The sequence below is a fragment of the Argiope bruennichi genome, chromosome 5, assembly GCF_947563725.1.
Source record: "Argiope bruennichi chromosome 5, qqArgBrue1.1, whole genome shotgun sequence".
NCBI lineage: Eukaryota > Metazoa > Arthropoda > Arachnida > Araneae > Araneidae > Argiope > Argiope bruennichi.
Genome location: NC_079155.1, coordinates 67972584 through 67988903, shown reverse-complemented (window position 1 = coordinate 67988903; position 16320 = coordinate 67972584). Strand labels below are relative to the sequence as shown.

General features: G+C 28.4%; 1 protein-coding gene across 3 annotated transcripts in view; it reads left to right on the top strand.

The window, feature by feature from the left end:
- Positions 1-15565, top strand: part of LOC129968491 (protein 4.1-like) — an 88711-nt gene extending 73146 nt beyond the window's left edge. For 2 of the 3 annotated variants that reach the window (XM_056082423.1, XM_056082421.1), the window contains 5 exons: positions 2394-2885; positions 4823-5008; positions 8547-8813; positions 11223-11433; positions 14030-15565. In XM_056082423.1, the coding sequence (XP_055938398.1) occupies positions 2394-2885; positions 4823-5008; positions 8547-8813; positions 11223-11405 (1128 nt within the window). In that variant the 3' untranslated portion in view covers positions 11406-11433; positions 14030-15565. The remainder of the gene's footprint in view (positions 1-2393; positions 2886-4822; positions 5009-8546; positions 8814-11222; positions 11434-14029) is intronic. The other variant, XM_056082424.1, reaches the window with a different exon arrangement.
- The last annotated feature ends 755 nt before the right edge of the window (positions 15566-16320 follow it).

Here is a 16320-nt window from a genome sequence, read left to right as displayed (position 1 = left end):
TATTTTCCGATTCTTTTAACTAAGTTGAATGCAAAGATACTTCTAAAAATTAAAATTTATTGTTGCTTCTTTTACTATGATCTGAGGACACAAAGGTTAGCTTTTCTTTAATAGGACAAATTTTAAACACACTGCATTTCTTAAATTTAGCCATACTTTTGTAAATTAAGAAATTAATTTATGAAATATTGTTACAAACCTGAATTATTGCTTCCCAGTACGATCAGTTCAATAACTGGAAAGACTATTTTACGATCAGCTCTGTGGTTGCTGATTGGGTGCCGCGTCAGTAATCTTAGAGCCTGACAACCATTTGCTAACTTGGCGAGGAATTTAGCGACATTGGCGACAAAATAGATATTATTGGAAACTTCGAGAATTTTAGTGATTCAGACCACAGGAAATGAGATACGCCTGGTTGGTCCAGAATCTTCTTCCGCCTCTCGAGAACTATAACAGGACGGCAGTCTCAAGCTGCAATCAATCGTAGTCGGAGTCGTAGAGAAGTAACGAGTCGTCGAGAGGATAACAAAGCAACGGCGGAATATTCCAGCATTGTGTGGAGCTTAAACGAGTGCTGAACTTCTGTGTGCCGAGTCCTGGTATCTATCGTGGAAGCATCATCGAGTACTGTGAGGTGTAGCCAGTCGCGTAGTAGTGTGTCGGCAGCTGGATACAATGGAGAATTGCAGCCGTTTGGAGAAACCGTGGAGTGAAGCTACGAAGATTCCCTCTCCTGCTGAATTCTGTCTGACCGCTTGGCGTGCTGTGGCTGTTATTACTACCGATTATGACTTGTAGGCTATTGCTTGATGTAGTGTATTGCCTGTCTTCGTCTTGGCTTTTTTTCGTCTTCGTGTTTAACAAACGTCGTCGTCTGTCACTAAAGGACTGTTTATTTCAGTATCGACTATCAAATCTTGGAAAAGAACCCCGACGGAAATAGTAAATCCGTAGCAATATTCTTCCAAAATTATACCTCAAATCTAAAGTATTAATAATCATCATTTAATCTCGATTGCTGATTATCAACGTGTTATTGTTTATGCAAAATATAAATAAATATTAAATGGACAAAATAATAAAATTTAAATAGTAAAATACATTAATCCGTCATTAAAGAAAAAAAAATTTTGTGAACCACATAAAAAAAGCTTTATTGTTTTTTTTACAGTACTGGTCATTGAAGCCAAAATCCTTGCTTTCATCTTCAACGCTAAATATTAGTGAAAGCCCAATGTATTATCAAAATTGCTTTCTTTTTTTCTCTTCTTGTCGGTGAATTATTCAGATAAATTGTTTTCCTTCTTTAATTTTTTACTTTTCTTGACAAGTTTACTAGCATTATTTCTATAATGGTGCAACAATTTATATAAATTGCCATTCCGCTTTCTTAATTACGTTCCTTACTACTAAACTGAACAAATAACAGATTTTAATAATATTGATATAAAAAAATTAACACTATACACTGAATAAAAGTCTTTTCCATCATTTTAACTTAACAAGCCTTTATTTCTTAACGCTTTTAAAAAATTAAATGGTTGATATTTTTTTTTCCCTTAAGATTTGCTTTCAAAGTTCTAACTTCCATGGAAAATTCTTTATTTATTAAAAAAAATCAAAATTCATTTGTGACAATGGAAAGTTGGTGGCATGACGAAAAATTCAATAGGCTTAGTAACGGATAACGACACTTTATTCTATACGGAACACAAGTAACAAAATACAGACGAAGATTACTTGCAGTCAATAACATAGAAGCAACAAAATCGCTATTGAACAATCACAATAGTGTTTGTACTATCGCTCAGAGAGAAAGAAGAGAAGCGCTCAGAGAGACTCCATTCAACAACTTTCTTGAGCTCACCTCGACTGACCTTTCAATTCTGTTTTTCAGAATTTTTATTGCTTCCTTGACAAAGCAAAGAAGTTTCTAGGACAAACCCTAAAAATCTAATCCAAATAGAGCTATCGCCAAGATTCTCGAATATTCAGGGTCCTTCAATTTTGTCGCCAAATAATCTCAAAGGCGGGGGTACATCCATTTCAGCAATCATTACTACATCTGTAAAACTATTTTCGTTACTAGAAGACTTACTGCTCAGGGATATAACATTATAATTTCGTTACACAATAGTTATAACGAATATAATGTTTATACTTCTTTTAAACTTTATTCTTTTCTTTCATAATATTTCAAAAATATACGTATATTATATATTTCAGCAAGCTAATCATAAAAAAAACTATCTTTCACACTAGTTCATATTTTGTTTCACTAATCAATATTTTGTTTATTTGCATGCACTTCCTCTTCTGGCCATCTTTTTTGCCTGTATGTTGCATGTCTGTGTGTTTTTTAACTGTCTTTATCCCATTCCTGAATAAAGAAAAAACTGCATGGAAACTTGGAACCTTACCAAAAGTTTTGGCCGCAAGACCATGTTCCAAATCAGCCATCAACAATCCACTGCGAAGCTCCTCGCAAGCTTACTTCCGAGAAAAATCGTCCACTTTCTGATTCGTTTACAAATAATAAATTTAACGAAGAAACAGTTTTAAAAGGAAACCTATCGAAAAGCAAATCAGGTACCAAAAAGGAACCAAGAAATAATATCAAACAAAATGGGACTCATTCTATGTCCAATGGAAAAGAATCAAATCCCAAATCAAATTCCTTAGCTTCCCTTGCATCTTCAGAAGGAAGTATGAATGAATACGATGTTGAAACTGCAACCACTCGTTCAGTTCAAAGCATGCCAATTCGAACTCCATCAATATCATCCAAAGGTCCTCGTATAATAACGATAACAGCTAATTGTTCAGTTGTGGATGAACCCAATATTAACAAAGAGACACAGAAATCTAATTTACAAAATCAGGTAGATTTAAAAATGATTTTCTTTCTGTGTAGAAAAAAAATTGGTTGATATTCATTTGCTGGAAATAAGGTATTACAAGATTTCATGCTTATTACAGCTAGTTTACAAATTATTGATTTTTGTGTCTTTACCATACATTTTAATTCAACTTAAAGCTTTAAAAATAATTATTTACGTTGTATTTTATAACAATTTTTATTCAAAATATTATAGCCTTCACTTAAATTCTTTGTTATTAAATATTTCTAGCTTTAAATTATTTAAATAAGACACATCATTACATCGACTTAACATGTTTATGAAGTGATCATATGAGCGGATTAAAGTTGGGATCTGAAAAACAAGGAAATGTGTTATGTCATTACAACTTTAATCAATCCACAAGTAGAAAGTTTTTTATATCTTGTATTCTTTGTTACCAGCAAATGGATCAACATCAAAATTAAATATTGTTATTCTATTTGAATTTTTTAATGCTACTAAATTCGAAATTTTGGCAAATTGTAGTAAAAAGTATCAATTTTCAAATGTAATATTTTCCATCAGATTTAACTTTAATCGTTAGTGATAATAGACGCAGTATTGCTATTGTTTCACTTAGAATGCTTCATCTATTGCGTAAATTAGTTCTTCAGAATGTAGTTTTCCTTGTCGAATTCTTCTTATGCTATTGTTAGTATATTGCTTCATTTCAGTTATATTTATTATTCCCATTAAGAAATTTCCGTTTAGTATTATTTATAAATAATGATTTTCCACTTTATTTGATCTAGGTATGATAAAAATGTAAAAGAAAATACAATCCTTCTTTTTGTAGAGAATTAGTTGCTTCATGTCTCGACTTTTGTCTGTATTTAAATAATTATACAAATATATTTTACTATTGCGCTTGCGCAGGATCAGGGAATCCGTACTGAGTTGAAACGCAGTACTTTTAAAAGTGTTCACCTTCTGTGAAAGTAGATTTTTACACGAATATATTTTACCATTGTACTTGCGCAGGAGCAGGGAATCCGTACTGAGTTGAAACGCAGTACTTTTAAAAGTGTTCACCTTCTGTGAAAGTAGATTTTTACACGAATATATTTTACCATTGTACTTGCGCAGGAGCAGGGAATCTGTACTGAGTTGAAAAGCAGTACTTTTAAAAGTATTCACCTTCTGTGAAAAGAGTTTTTATACGAATATATTTTACTTTCGCATTTGTGAAGGAGCAAGGATTGTGTTACTGTATTGAAAAGCAGTACTTTAAAAAGTGTTCACCTTCTGTGAAAAGAGATTTTTGCACGAATATATTTTACTTTTGCACTTCTGCTGGAGCAGGGAATATATTACTGTATTGAAAAGCATTACCTTTAAAAGTTTTCATCTTCTTTAAAAAGTATACATCTTTCCTTTACATTTCCACTGAATATGTTAGGTTTAAAAGGAAAATTGCACTAGGCTGTAAATGGATTTATATATAGCATGCAAAATTAAATTCAAGAGGGATTCTAATTTTACATTGGAAAGAAGTTGGGATTTCCACAGTTTCACAATACTTTTGCACAAGCCTTCCCTACAGATTTATATAATTTTAATTTGTAGGAAAATTCCAATATTATTGAAATTGCCTCTTATAAAAGAATGAATGGGGAAATTTCATTAATAAAATCTAATAATTTAAATGAATTCCTTAGAAAATATTAATTAAAATTGATAAATTCAGATTCAGTATTTTTATTAATTTTGCCTTTGTGATATCGCTAAATTTCTTTTCATTAACTGTTTTTCATTGTCACCCACCCACTCCCTTTCTTCTATCTTTTGTTCCTTTAACAATGAATTTTTTAAAAATTTTATTTGATTGATAAAAAAATTGAATGATAAATTAATATAAAATATTTTCTAAACTATTAATTGGTCTGTGAAATCATTTAACATTTGAACTTTTTTAGTCTGTTGTCACTCAACCTGTGGTATCAGAATCAACATTCACAACAATAACTACTACAGAAATGGATCCAACTTCACCCGAAAAGTGCGTTACTAAGAAAACTAGTACCACCAGCGAACAGAAATCGGTGACACAACAGATTTCAAAAAGTACTAAAATCATCACTTGTCCTATAGAAGAATTACAGGTATTTAAAACTTTTTTTTTTGTTGAAATACATTTCTAGATTATTTAATTTGACGCTCATTAAAGAATTCTCTGAATTAGAATTGCCATTTTTTATAACTTGAGAATACACAAAACTGTCTATAAAAACTTTGACCACATGATGCAGTTTTAACAATCAAATGAATTATCGTTTCATTATTATTAATTATTATTATCATAATTATGTTATAACATTATTACATTATTATGATAATTATAACATTATTATGTTATTATTATCATTATGATCACATTTTTTTAAATTATAATGTGCAAAAATAATGGATGAATTAAGTTATCGCCTAGTTTATTGATAAAACAAAAATAAATAAAAAAAGATTTTTTTTAGCTCTCAGTTCAGAAGGGAGTGTCTTGATTTGTTAATTAATTAAACAATACATAGATTTTATTTAATTAGATACTCGTTTCCCCCACCCACCCACCTTTTATGACCCTAAAAATATTTCAAAATAGGAGACAAAAAGAAAAAGGTTCTTGCTATTATAACCTTAAAGATACTACTTTAATCCAATTTTTGAAGATGGCTCCATTAATTAATATATACCCTAGCAGGTAAAAAAAAATCGAAAGAACTACAAAAGAAACTGATCTTTAAAAAAATATATGCTTAAACTCTTTTTTTTTTTTTCGTTTAAAATATTTTGATGTGAGAAAAAATGTCTAAAATTATTTATGTTTAACAAATACTTCATTATATACATAAAAAAACTATTCATTTATTTTCTCGGAATTCTTTGGACATTTGTACATTGTGCAGTGAGATGAATTTGTCTATTAATCAATCAGGAAACAAAGATTCAAGATTCCCGTTGAACTCCTTAACATATAAATAATCACCTGACTAATAAAACACTGTTAATTATAAATCAATAAAACAAATTGTTCAAATTAATTTCAGACAGATTATCATTATCAATGTACGCATTATGTGTGCGTATATGTGAACAAATTACAGTTCAGTTATGACAAATATTTAACATATTCATTAGCTAATAATGTACAAATATTTTAAATTTTGAAATATATATCTTTATCTCTTCCTAAAAATGAAAAAATAATAATAATAAATATAAATAAATGGCTCTTCATAAAAATTGAATTTATAAATCATCAAAATGAAAAAGATTGTTCTTATTGTTTGTAATGGCATCACTATTTTCAAAAATTCATGAAGGCTATCTGATTTGATTTTTTCCTCCAATTATCAGTTAGTACTCTTTCCTCCAATTATCAGTTAGTACTCTTTCTTTAACACTCATGCAGTTGACTGCCGCTAAAGAAAAACTTTTGAACGATTCTAAACAATTAAGTTATAGAATTATGTAGATTAGTGAAATTAAAATAAAATTTAAGAAAAAAATTAAGCTTAATGAAAGAAATAAAATATAATGATAAAACCTTGCATACAATTTTTGAAAATATGTCAACATTTATTACTTATTCTAGGTTTAGATCGTTTTAATATACTAATGTATATAGTCTGAATATCATCTGTAAACTGTGATGTGTACTGAATTCATTCAATTCCTTCAACAGCACAGACCACTGAATCTAGATTTACCAAATTTAAAATGTTACGTTTTGGGTAGTAGGTGCTCACTAAGGAAGGAATTTTTGAAAAATTTAATAAAAAATTAATCGATATTTATTTTTTTACCTCACTGAATTTAGAATATATTATCGCACACTATCTACTGTTGTATCAATTTAAAATTATAAAAAATTAACCTTTTTTGTGTTACCAATTTTGTTTTCAAACATTTTGTTCCTCTAATTATAATTTTTTTAATTTTATATTTTACAGCAATTTTTTTTATTATGTTTCTGGATTTATATTTCTAAGCTTTACATATATTGTGTTTATGTGCTTCTATAATTAGTTAAGAGTATATTTTAAGAATTATATAAAGACAGACGATCAAGCTTAAAACATTATCATGCTACGGTGATTCGAACTAATGGTTCGAATAATCTTTATTTTTGTGTTTAGTAATGAACTTTTTAATTCCAAAAACCATAGACATGCATTAATTTATTAGACATTAAATAAAAATTGATTTTAAATTATTTTTATAACTTTCTATATAAAGTACTAAATTGCATTTGAATATGAATGAAAAGAGAAGCAACACTAATAAACCAAAGCATAGTAAAAGTTATTATTTTTATTATTATCTCGATAACAGGTGAAATATGGGACAAATGCAGGACCAAATTAATAAATAGGCCAAGTTGGCGACAGTCTAAAGGCCCACGTTTTTTTTTTTTTTTTTTCTTTTTTGAGGGGGCAAGATCTCCGATTTTTTTCCCTTTTATTTTTATAAAAATTTAATTTACAATTGTCACGCGCTTAAATTTATTGGAGGGGAAAAAAACCCTGAATAGTGTGCTTAAATTTTGGAACATTATTCTAACAACATACGTAACTTTTTGAAAGTTTTTTTAATTACTTTGTATTCTAATTTTAACAAGATATATTGTTTTATAATTTAAAAACTGTCTGATTTATCATTGAATAACATTTAATTGTGATAAAAATAACACCTCCCTTCATTTTACTATTTTGTTAAAAATTATTTTTTAATTCTAATTTTGAATTTTTAAAAACGACATACTACAGCTATTTATCCTAAAAGTAAATGTTTTCTTATTTCAGTTTGTCAAAAGTATATAAATTTAAAAAAAATATTCTTTACTTCCCATAAGGTTTAAATACTCAGCGACTCTGTTTTCAGTACTCATATTTAAAAAAAAAATGCTTCGTTTCAGTAAAAAAATATTATTATATTTATTGCAGTTTAATCATTTCCACTTTAATTTAAAGCATAAATTGTACGGGAGCTAACAGAAAATGAGAGAGATACATATTACGTTATGGCTGAAGGCTTTTATAATATTACGAGTGAATTATATGACTATTAAAATTTGAAGTGTTAAAATATTTTAATGAAGAAGCAATTAAAATGGTAGTTCCATAAAATATTTCATTATTAAAATTTTAACATGCATTAAGATTGGCGAACCGGCTGGTCGCCAAAGACGGCTAGTATATAGATAAAATTGCTTATATAGATAATATTAAAATCAATAAGACTCTGGTTTTGGAAGCTGGAGAGGGGAAGGGAAGAGACTCTAGGAGTCCTTGCATTGTCTAAGGGTCCTAGAGGACTTCATCCGGCCTGAGCCAAATGTATTACTTTGCCATCAAAGAGAGTTTCTTAAAAGTGCGCTAAATTTTACAGTATACTGTTAAAATATTTAGAACGCATACAATCGTAACCATTGATACATTCGGTTTGTGTGATATATTTTCCATGGTAACTGATGTATTAATAAAAAGCAACAATTTTTGCCAACATTGAAACTTGGTAGTTGTTCCAACAAATGTGAAAAAATCTTAAAGTTTGGGTACTTATTACCACTTAACACAAACCATTTAAAATGTGTGATAATTTGTCCATCTACGCTTTTCAAACCAACTCTTTTTCTTTTTTCAGCCAGCCATTGTGAAAACAGAATCTGTCATGTACAATCCCAACAGCAAGCCATGCAGCCCCCAAAGTACCACCTATGTACCGGTCGTCGAAACAGAGACCTGCAAGGTATTTTATACAACTGATCTGCCTCAGTCTCCTGGGAATCGCTCATTCAGTCGCTCCTCTAATGCGTCACCTCTTCCTCCGCTTGACACCTCCCTATTAGGAGAAGACATATTGAACACTTCATCTGTATCCAGCAAAACACGCACAGTTGAAACCATAACAGTAAGTTGTGAATTAAAATGGTTGATCAAATATTATCATACCTTATTATACCCTTATTATTAATTTGAGAGTGACTTTTCGGTTTATTATGTCCAATATGGGAAATAGACAATCTCACAAAAATCAGGAACAATTTAATATTTTCAGCCGAATAGTCAGATTTGGTAAAATAGAATTATATATTTAAAAGGGATTTCACATTTCTATTGTAAATTTATATTCGAATTTCAATTTCTTTTTAATATATATATATGTTAAATGTAACCTCTAAATGACAATGATATTTCTTTAAAATCTCTTACAGAAGGAAATTTTGTGGAGAAAAAAAAGAAATAAAAACTCTTCTAAGTCTTTCTTAAAGACTCTTTAAATTATCTTGCTCTCTTTTAAAGTCAGTGGATTATAAGATCTGTATTCCTATCAACCACATAAACATTTCTTATTCTTATCTTCCTTTAATAGCAGTTAATCTATACACCACACATTGTAAGAAAATAGTTTTATGAAAATTCCTCCAATAAGTGCGTAAACTCAACGGTTATATGGCGGATATATGGTGTAAAATAATCAACAGGCCTCAACAGCAAATAACGACGTTTATTAACACCTGCAATTCTCCACTGTTTCCTCGCTTTAGCTGTATTCAACTACCGACTCATTACTATATGACTGGCTACTCAACACATGACTCGATGCTGCATCTATAATAGCTCCAAGATTCAGCTCACAGCTCAATTCACGAATCATTTGAACTCCACTTAACGAGTGCGCTTCGCAGGACTGATTCAACTAATTCGCCGTTGACTCGCTATGCGGTTCGATACCACTAAACGACTGTTTTCAACTTGGACTGCCGGCCTTTATAGTTTCCGAATCAGGTAGAGAAGGTTCTCGAACAATCAAGTATATCTCAACTCCTATTGGTCCTATCACCGAGATTCTTGAAGATTCTAGTATCATCCGTTTACTCAACAAGTTTGTAGCCAAGCTCGGTGGTCATTGATCCGGTATCCGATCCGCATCCAACAGAGCTGATTGTAAAACGGTCTTTCTTTCAGTGGAACTAACTGTGATGGGGAGGAAACATTACAGAATCGTAACAATAGGATGGAGAAGTAAAGTGATAAATAGGATGATTATAATATTATAGATCTGCCAGGAGATAAAAAGGGAAGGGAATCCTAATGAATTGCTGGAATAAGAGTTGTACTAACCTTCTCCGTCCGGGTAGGAAATGAATAGATTGGTACAACATCTATATCACCATAAAGGGAAGGACAATTTTGTAGAAAGAGTATTGACATTTAGAGTAATTATTGGTTTTTATTGCATTACAGAAGTAAGTTATGCTGCCTTTTAGAATAATTGCATGTTTTTGTCACATAACAGAATTGAAGATGTCGATTCATATTTTAAAATTAATTATTTGCTTTTGTCGTATTACAGAAATAAAAAGCTTATGTTAAAACATTTTTGGAATGAAAATGCTTCAATGATTTTTAGAATAATAACTTGTTTCTTGTTACATTACAAAAACGAAAATGTCACTTTGATATTTTTAAATTAATTACTTGTTTTTGTCACATTAGAGAAATGAAAATGATGTGTTTATATTTTTAGAGCAATTGCTTTTTTATTACTGGAATGAAAACATATTAATGATTTTCAGAATAATTATTTTTTGGTCACTTTACAGAAATGAAAATTTTATGTTTTTTAGAGGAATTACTTGTTTTTCGTCGTGTTACAGAAATAAAAATGTTATATTATGTTCTAACGGAATTTCTTGTTTTTGCCGTATGATAATTTTTTTTAATAATTACTTTTTTTTTTTTACTTTATAAAAATGAAAGAGTTATACTGAATTTTTAAGAGTAATTAGTCATTATTGTCGCATTACAGCATTCCTAACTTATTATCTTTTGTTTTTTTTATATATATTACTTTGTTTTATAATTCTAACAAAATACATTGTTTAGAATTTAAAAACTGTCTCGTCCTATTACTGAATGGCATTTAGATTGTTTAAGAAACTGTCTTTTTATTATATTGTCCCAAAAATTTTTATTTTAGCTTTATGATGATATTTTGAGTAATTACTTTTTGTCACTTCACAAAAAAATTACTTTTGTCACTTTAAGAGTAATGACTCATTATTGTTGCATTACAGCATTAATGATGTATTACCTTTTGAGTTTTTTAATATCACTTTGCTTTATAATTTATAAACTGTCTCATCCTATCATTGAATAACATTTAGATTATTTAAAAAATTGTCTTTTTATTATTTTGTTTTAAACAATTTAATTTCAGCCTTATGAGGATTTATTGAATAATTACTTTTTGTTACTTTTACAAAAATGCTGCTGCTTTTTTTAAAAGTAATTACTCATTATTGTCGCATTCCAGTACAAAACAGAGAAAGATGGTGTGATAGAAACGCGGGTCGAAAAGAAAATAACCATTCACAGTGACGGTGATCCCATCGATCACGATCAGGCATTAGCAGAAGCCATTCACGAAGCAACCCTCATGAATCCGAACTTGACGGTGGAGAAAATCGAGATCCAGCAGACACCTCCGAAACAGTAGTCTCTCTGTGTTATCTTGCTATAATAAAGTGAGTATTGGTATAGATAGATTTTTAAGGCTTTTATTTATCTGGCTTGTTTTGTAATTGTTATGATGGAAATGTATTTTATTAAAACAAAATAATCAAGTTTGCTTTTAGTGTAAAATTATGGTGCTGTTAATATTATTATCTTGTACAGCTTTTTAAATATATAAGCCCTTTTTGAATGACAAAAAAAAAAATCATTTTTTCATTTTCGTTGGCAGAATTTTGCTATTACATAAAAACTGAAAAGTGAAACATTGATTAATGTGATTAACTTTTGATTATCGTTGATATTTAAATATCTTTTAGATATTCAATCCATTATTTAGTTAATTACATGTCTTTTTAATTATTCAATTAAAAATTATTTAGAAAAGTTTATAAAATCTTATAAATTAAGGTTTCTTTTTAAAAGAATTTCTTTTGTTTTAAAATATCGAAGTATCTGGGAAAAACAGAGACGGATCCGAAATATTGTTTAACGTTTTAGTTTTAAAATTTGCCCTGAATTATATAGCAAGAATAACTTCTACACACACACATAAAAAAAAAATAATAAAAAAATCATTGCAATGCGTGTGAGTATTAATTCTAACAAAGAACAAAAAAGTTAAAAGTCTTGTTGTAAAATATATTTAAAGGTATTTGTAAATATACATTTAATTAAAGAAAAATATATGGAAATAGAATTAACTGAAAAGTTTATTTTTTGCATCTTAAAGTAATATAAAATGTATGCATGCATTAATATGGCTCTAAGTTAATGAGAAAATATAAACATTTGTGAAAATTCTCACTTTGTAATAATCTACAAGCTAATAATATAACAATGTGCTAAACTGGTAGTTCTAGACCAAATAGATGCCCTGTTTTTCCAATAACGTAATGTAATTTACAGCCCATACACATTATCATATTTGTATCCCTATAGTTAAAGAAAACCTAGTGTAAAATTAAAGTCCCACTTTAAAGTATTAAATCTGAATTAGAAAGAAAATTATTCTGCTCATGCATAAATGTTTTAGTACTTTAGATAGTAAAATTTTTTCCTCCAAATTTAATGATCGGAACAGATCTGAAATAAATTTATTTGTCTGAGGTTTTTTAGAACGTAATCTGATATTAAATCATAAAATGATTTCCATTTTCCATCGGATAGTTGAAATAAATATGTATCAATTACAGTTATCAGAAAGGAAAAAATGATAATTGTGATGAAAACTCTGCCACAAGCATGAAATTTTCTTTGCATTATCATTCCTCTTGCACCAGAAATGAATTAATAGATGCAGCCACAAACATAAAACATCTATAGAACAAGTAGCTACTTGTTGTCTGCTTGTTTTAAGAGTTATTTTTATAAAATTTTTTAAGCAATAGCATTAAAATAATTCTGTATAATATGGCTCAAAACAACATGGAACGCATAGTGCAATGAGACATTTCTTACATTTCCATGTGGTTTCGTTGCACTTATTGTGTTTCGCGGATATGTTGTACCTCCTGTTGTTTAATTTTTATTTTAAGTAAGCAGAATACAATTAGTAAAATGCCCCAATTATTTTTCTTATAGACGTAGTAGAGTATCCTTTTAATTTCAGATTCTAAAATCAGTAACTATGCAAAGAAGGTCATTTCACTTTAGAAGTACATAACATTAGCCATGTTTTAACTTACCATTCCAATGCTGGAGTTTAATCATGAAGACTCTCATTGATATTTTGCATTCTGTGTTTACTCACACTAGGTATACAGTACCTTTTGAAGTTCCCATGATCATTGCATATACCCTTGAAATATATTTCTACTTATAGTAGAATGCATCAGTAATAAGGTTTTAAGGCTTAAGAATCAATATGATCATGCTGTGTAAATAAATGATTATGTACTAAATTATTATTAAAATTCTAATAAATGTGACAAATGTTGTCATATATCCAGAAGTTAAAAGACTAACATTTATATATCATACTAATAAGTCTAACTAGATAAAATATTCAAGACTCATATTGAAAAATGAAATATTGTGAAGCTTTAAGAAACCGATCTGCAAGATTGAAAATCATGTATATGCTGGCGACTGATATTAGAAAATTCTATTAGAATATTTAGAATTTCTAAGATATTTGCAAATTCTGTACAAATTTAATAGTTTCGATCAACAAGGAATTTCTATGTGTGAATGAATTATGATTGATTCTGAGTCACATGAGAAACACTTTGAGCTTTCTATTAGGGAAACTAAGCGAACAGGAACCTCAAATACATTACAATTTGAATGGTCCAAAAATTAAAATCTACAAATTGCATAAACAGTGCATTGTCATTAATTATATTTGTAAATATAATTAATAACAGTTAATTAGAAAATATATGAAATTTTCTTATTTGTCAAAGAAAACAGGTTTTGGATCCCCCCCAGTCCCTTTTTTTCTTCAAACTGTTGGTTCCATTATAGTTTGAATTAAAATAGATACCATATTCATATGAGAGTTATGCTGTTATTAATTAACATGAACATTTTAATATCTCTTGAGATAATAAGTAGGAATAAAGTAATAAGATATATTATGTATATTGATTAATATTTCTTTTTCAGTTATTTTTAAGGAAACCTGAATCTCCCTGCACTAAAAGGAAAAGGCAATTTACAAATGAGTGTGCTATATTTTTTAATATACACTGTGATTTATGTGCATTTTAGATAGAGAACTGATCTGCAACATTCATAGTGTTAATGCAAATTTCATTACAGTACTTCACATAAGATGATAAGCCATCATCTGAAGCAGCAAAACTTGTAACAATCTAGGACCAGCTGTACTTGTTAGAACATTATGGCACAAATCTTTGAGGTGCTGTGTCTTAAATGCATTTAATGTAAATTTTATACTGAAAGCTATGTTTAGAAGGTTCTAAGCAAAAATGTAGGACCAATGGTTTTTATTTAAGTGAATCTTATTTTAAAACGTCTTCTTGCTAAGGAAATAAATTTTAAATAATGCATATTCAATCATCAAAATAATATAGATTTTAACACTGGAAATGCTGATATAAGAAAAAGGATAAATTCAATGCTAAAAATATGCTATAAGCAAAACTTACTGGCAGTTAAAAACTTTCATTCTTTACAAATTATTAAATTATAAATTTACTGTAAAATCACTCAAACTCCAAGTATTTCTCTGCATTTCTTTTTTGAAATAAGTATTCAGAATCCATGATTTTTTTAATTTTGGTTTTTGAATTAATATAAGAAAAACAAATTTAAGCTTCTAGAAACATAAATGATAACGATATTCAATAAATAACACTGTATACGAATTATCCTTTTCTCTGATAAATTAAATACTTTTCAAGAACCTGGGGGGGGAGTTAATTTTGTGAAATCAATATTGGTGCCACAGTGGCTTGATGGCAAGTCTATTAAATAAGGCAGCCAGAGAGTGCCAAGCTTGATATTTGATCAACCAAAGATCAATCAAATATATGGGCCTGCTGTACATAAAATCTTGAAATGAGAAATACATCCTCCACCAATAATATGAAGTTTGGAACATCACATGTTCAACTGATTTTGAAGCTCTACAAATAATAAAGCAAATATTTAACTAGCAATTACAGAAATTTCATGAATTTTTCATTTTATAAATTGTAATTATTTTAAAACTCATGTTGATTAAAATGGGATATAACTAATAACAAAGCTCTATTATACATACAATCTCTAGTAAAATGTGTATGAAAGTATTATGAATCACGTATGGCTCGAGTTAGATTTAATAAAGGTGATTTATTCAAGCCCATCACCTATTAATAAAATCAATGATACCATGCAACTTATATGAGGTGAAGTTTATATGTTCAACAGTATTATTTATGAAAATAATTAAACTCTTTTCAAGGCCATAGAAACTATACTTACCAACAAATTCAGCAATTTTTGGCTGTACATAGTAAACTAGTTTATCATCTCTGACTAGAACTGTTATTCTCTAAGTAAAAGTAATAAAATAAACACTCATCACATAAGGTGGTTTTATCAAACTCATTATTATTTAAGATAATAATGGATCAATATCTAACATGAAAAACATCTTTCAATGAAACAAAAACCTTGATATTTTAAACTATAATAAAGGTGTTTATTGTTTAATTAAAAATAAACAAATCAATTATAAATCAAATTAATTTTAACTAGTAAGCTAGTAAATTTGTTTTCTTATATTAAAATATTTTTGAGATTGATTTACTGTTACTAGAAAAAAAATGACTGTTTAAATTGCTAATTTAAAAAAAATTCAGAAATCAATAGCAAAATATATCTCAAATTATGCATGAATTCTTTGTATAACACATCACTGAAATTTTCTGAAAATGTATTTTGTAGAATTTACCTCAAAAGTTTATTTGTTTAATTTATTTATTTTTAGTTTGAAATTACATATATTCTAAGGCTCAAGTGAAGTGTATTAAATTATTTAATCTTACACAAAAAAGAATAGTTTAATGATTTAAAAAAGCTGTAATAACAAAATAAAAAACATTAGCAGTTGCAATGCTAAAATTCTTTTTGCACCTTACTAAATTAAAATAACTAAAAACATTTAAATTTGATATATTTTCATGCTATTTGATGTATTTTTGCATTTGATAGCATAAATGATTTTTATATTTTATTAGAATTATAATTTGCTTTTATCCTTTTATCTGGATATTAAAGAAAATGAACTGCTCAATTAGAAATATATACTAAATTTATCAATTCCCAAAGCTGTAATTACATAAAAAATACAAAATAAATACTAATAAAATTACTATTACAAATGTAAAATCATATCATTAAAATAAATTTGGCAGTACTATTCTCTTAAATATATATAATTTTGA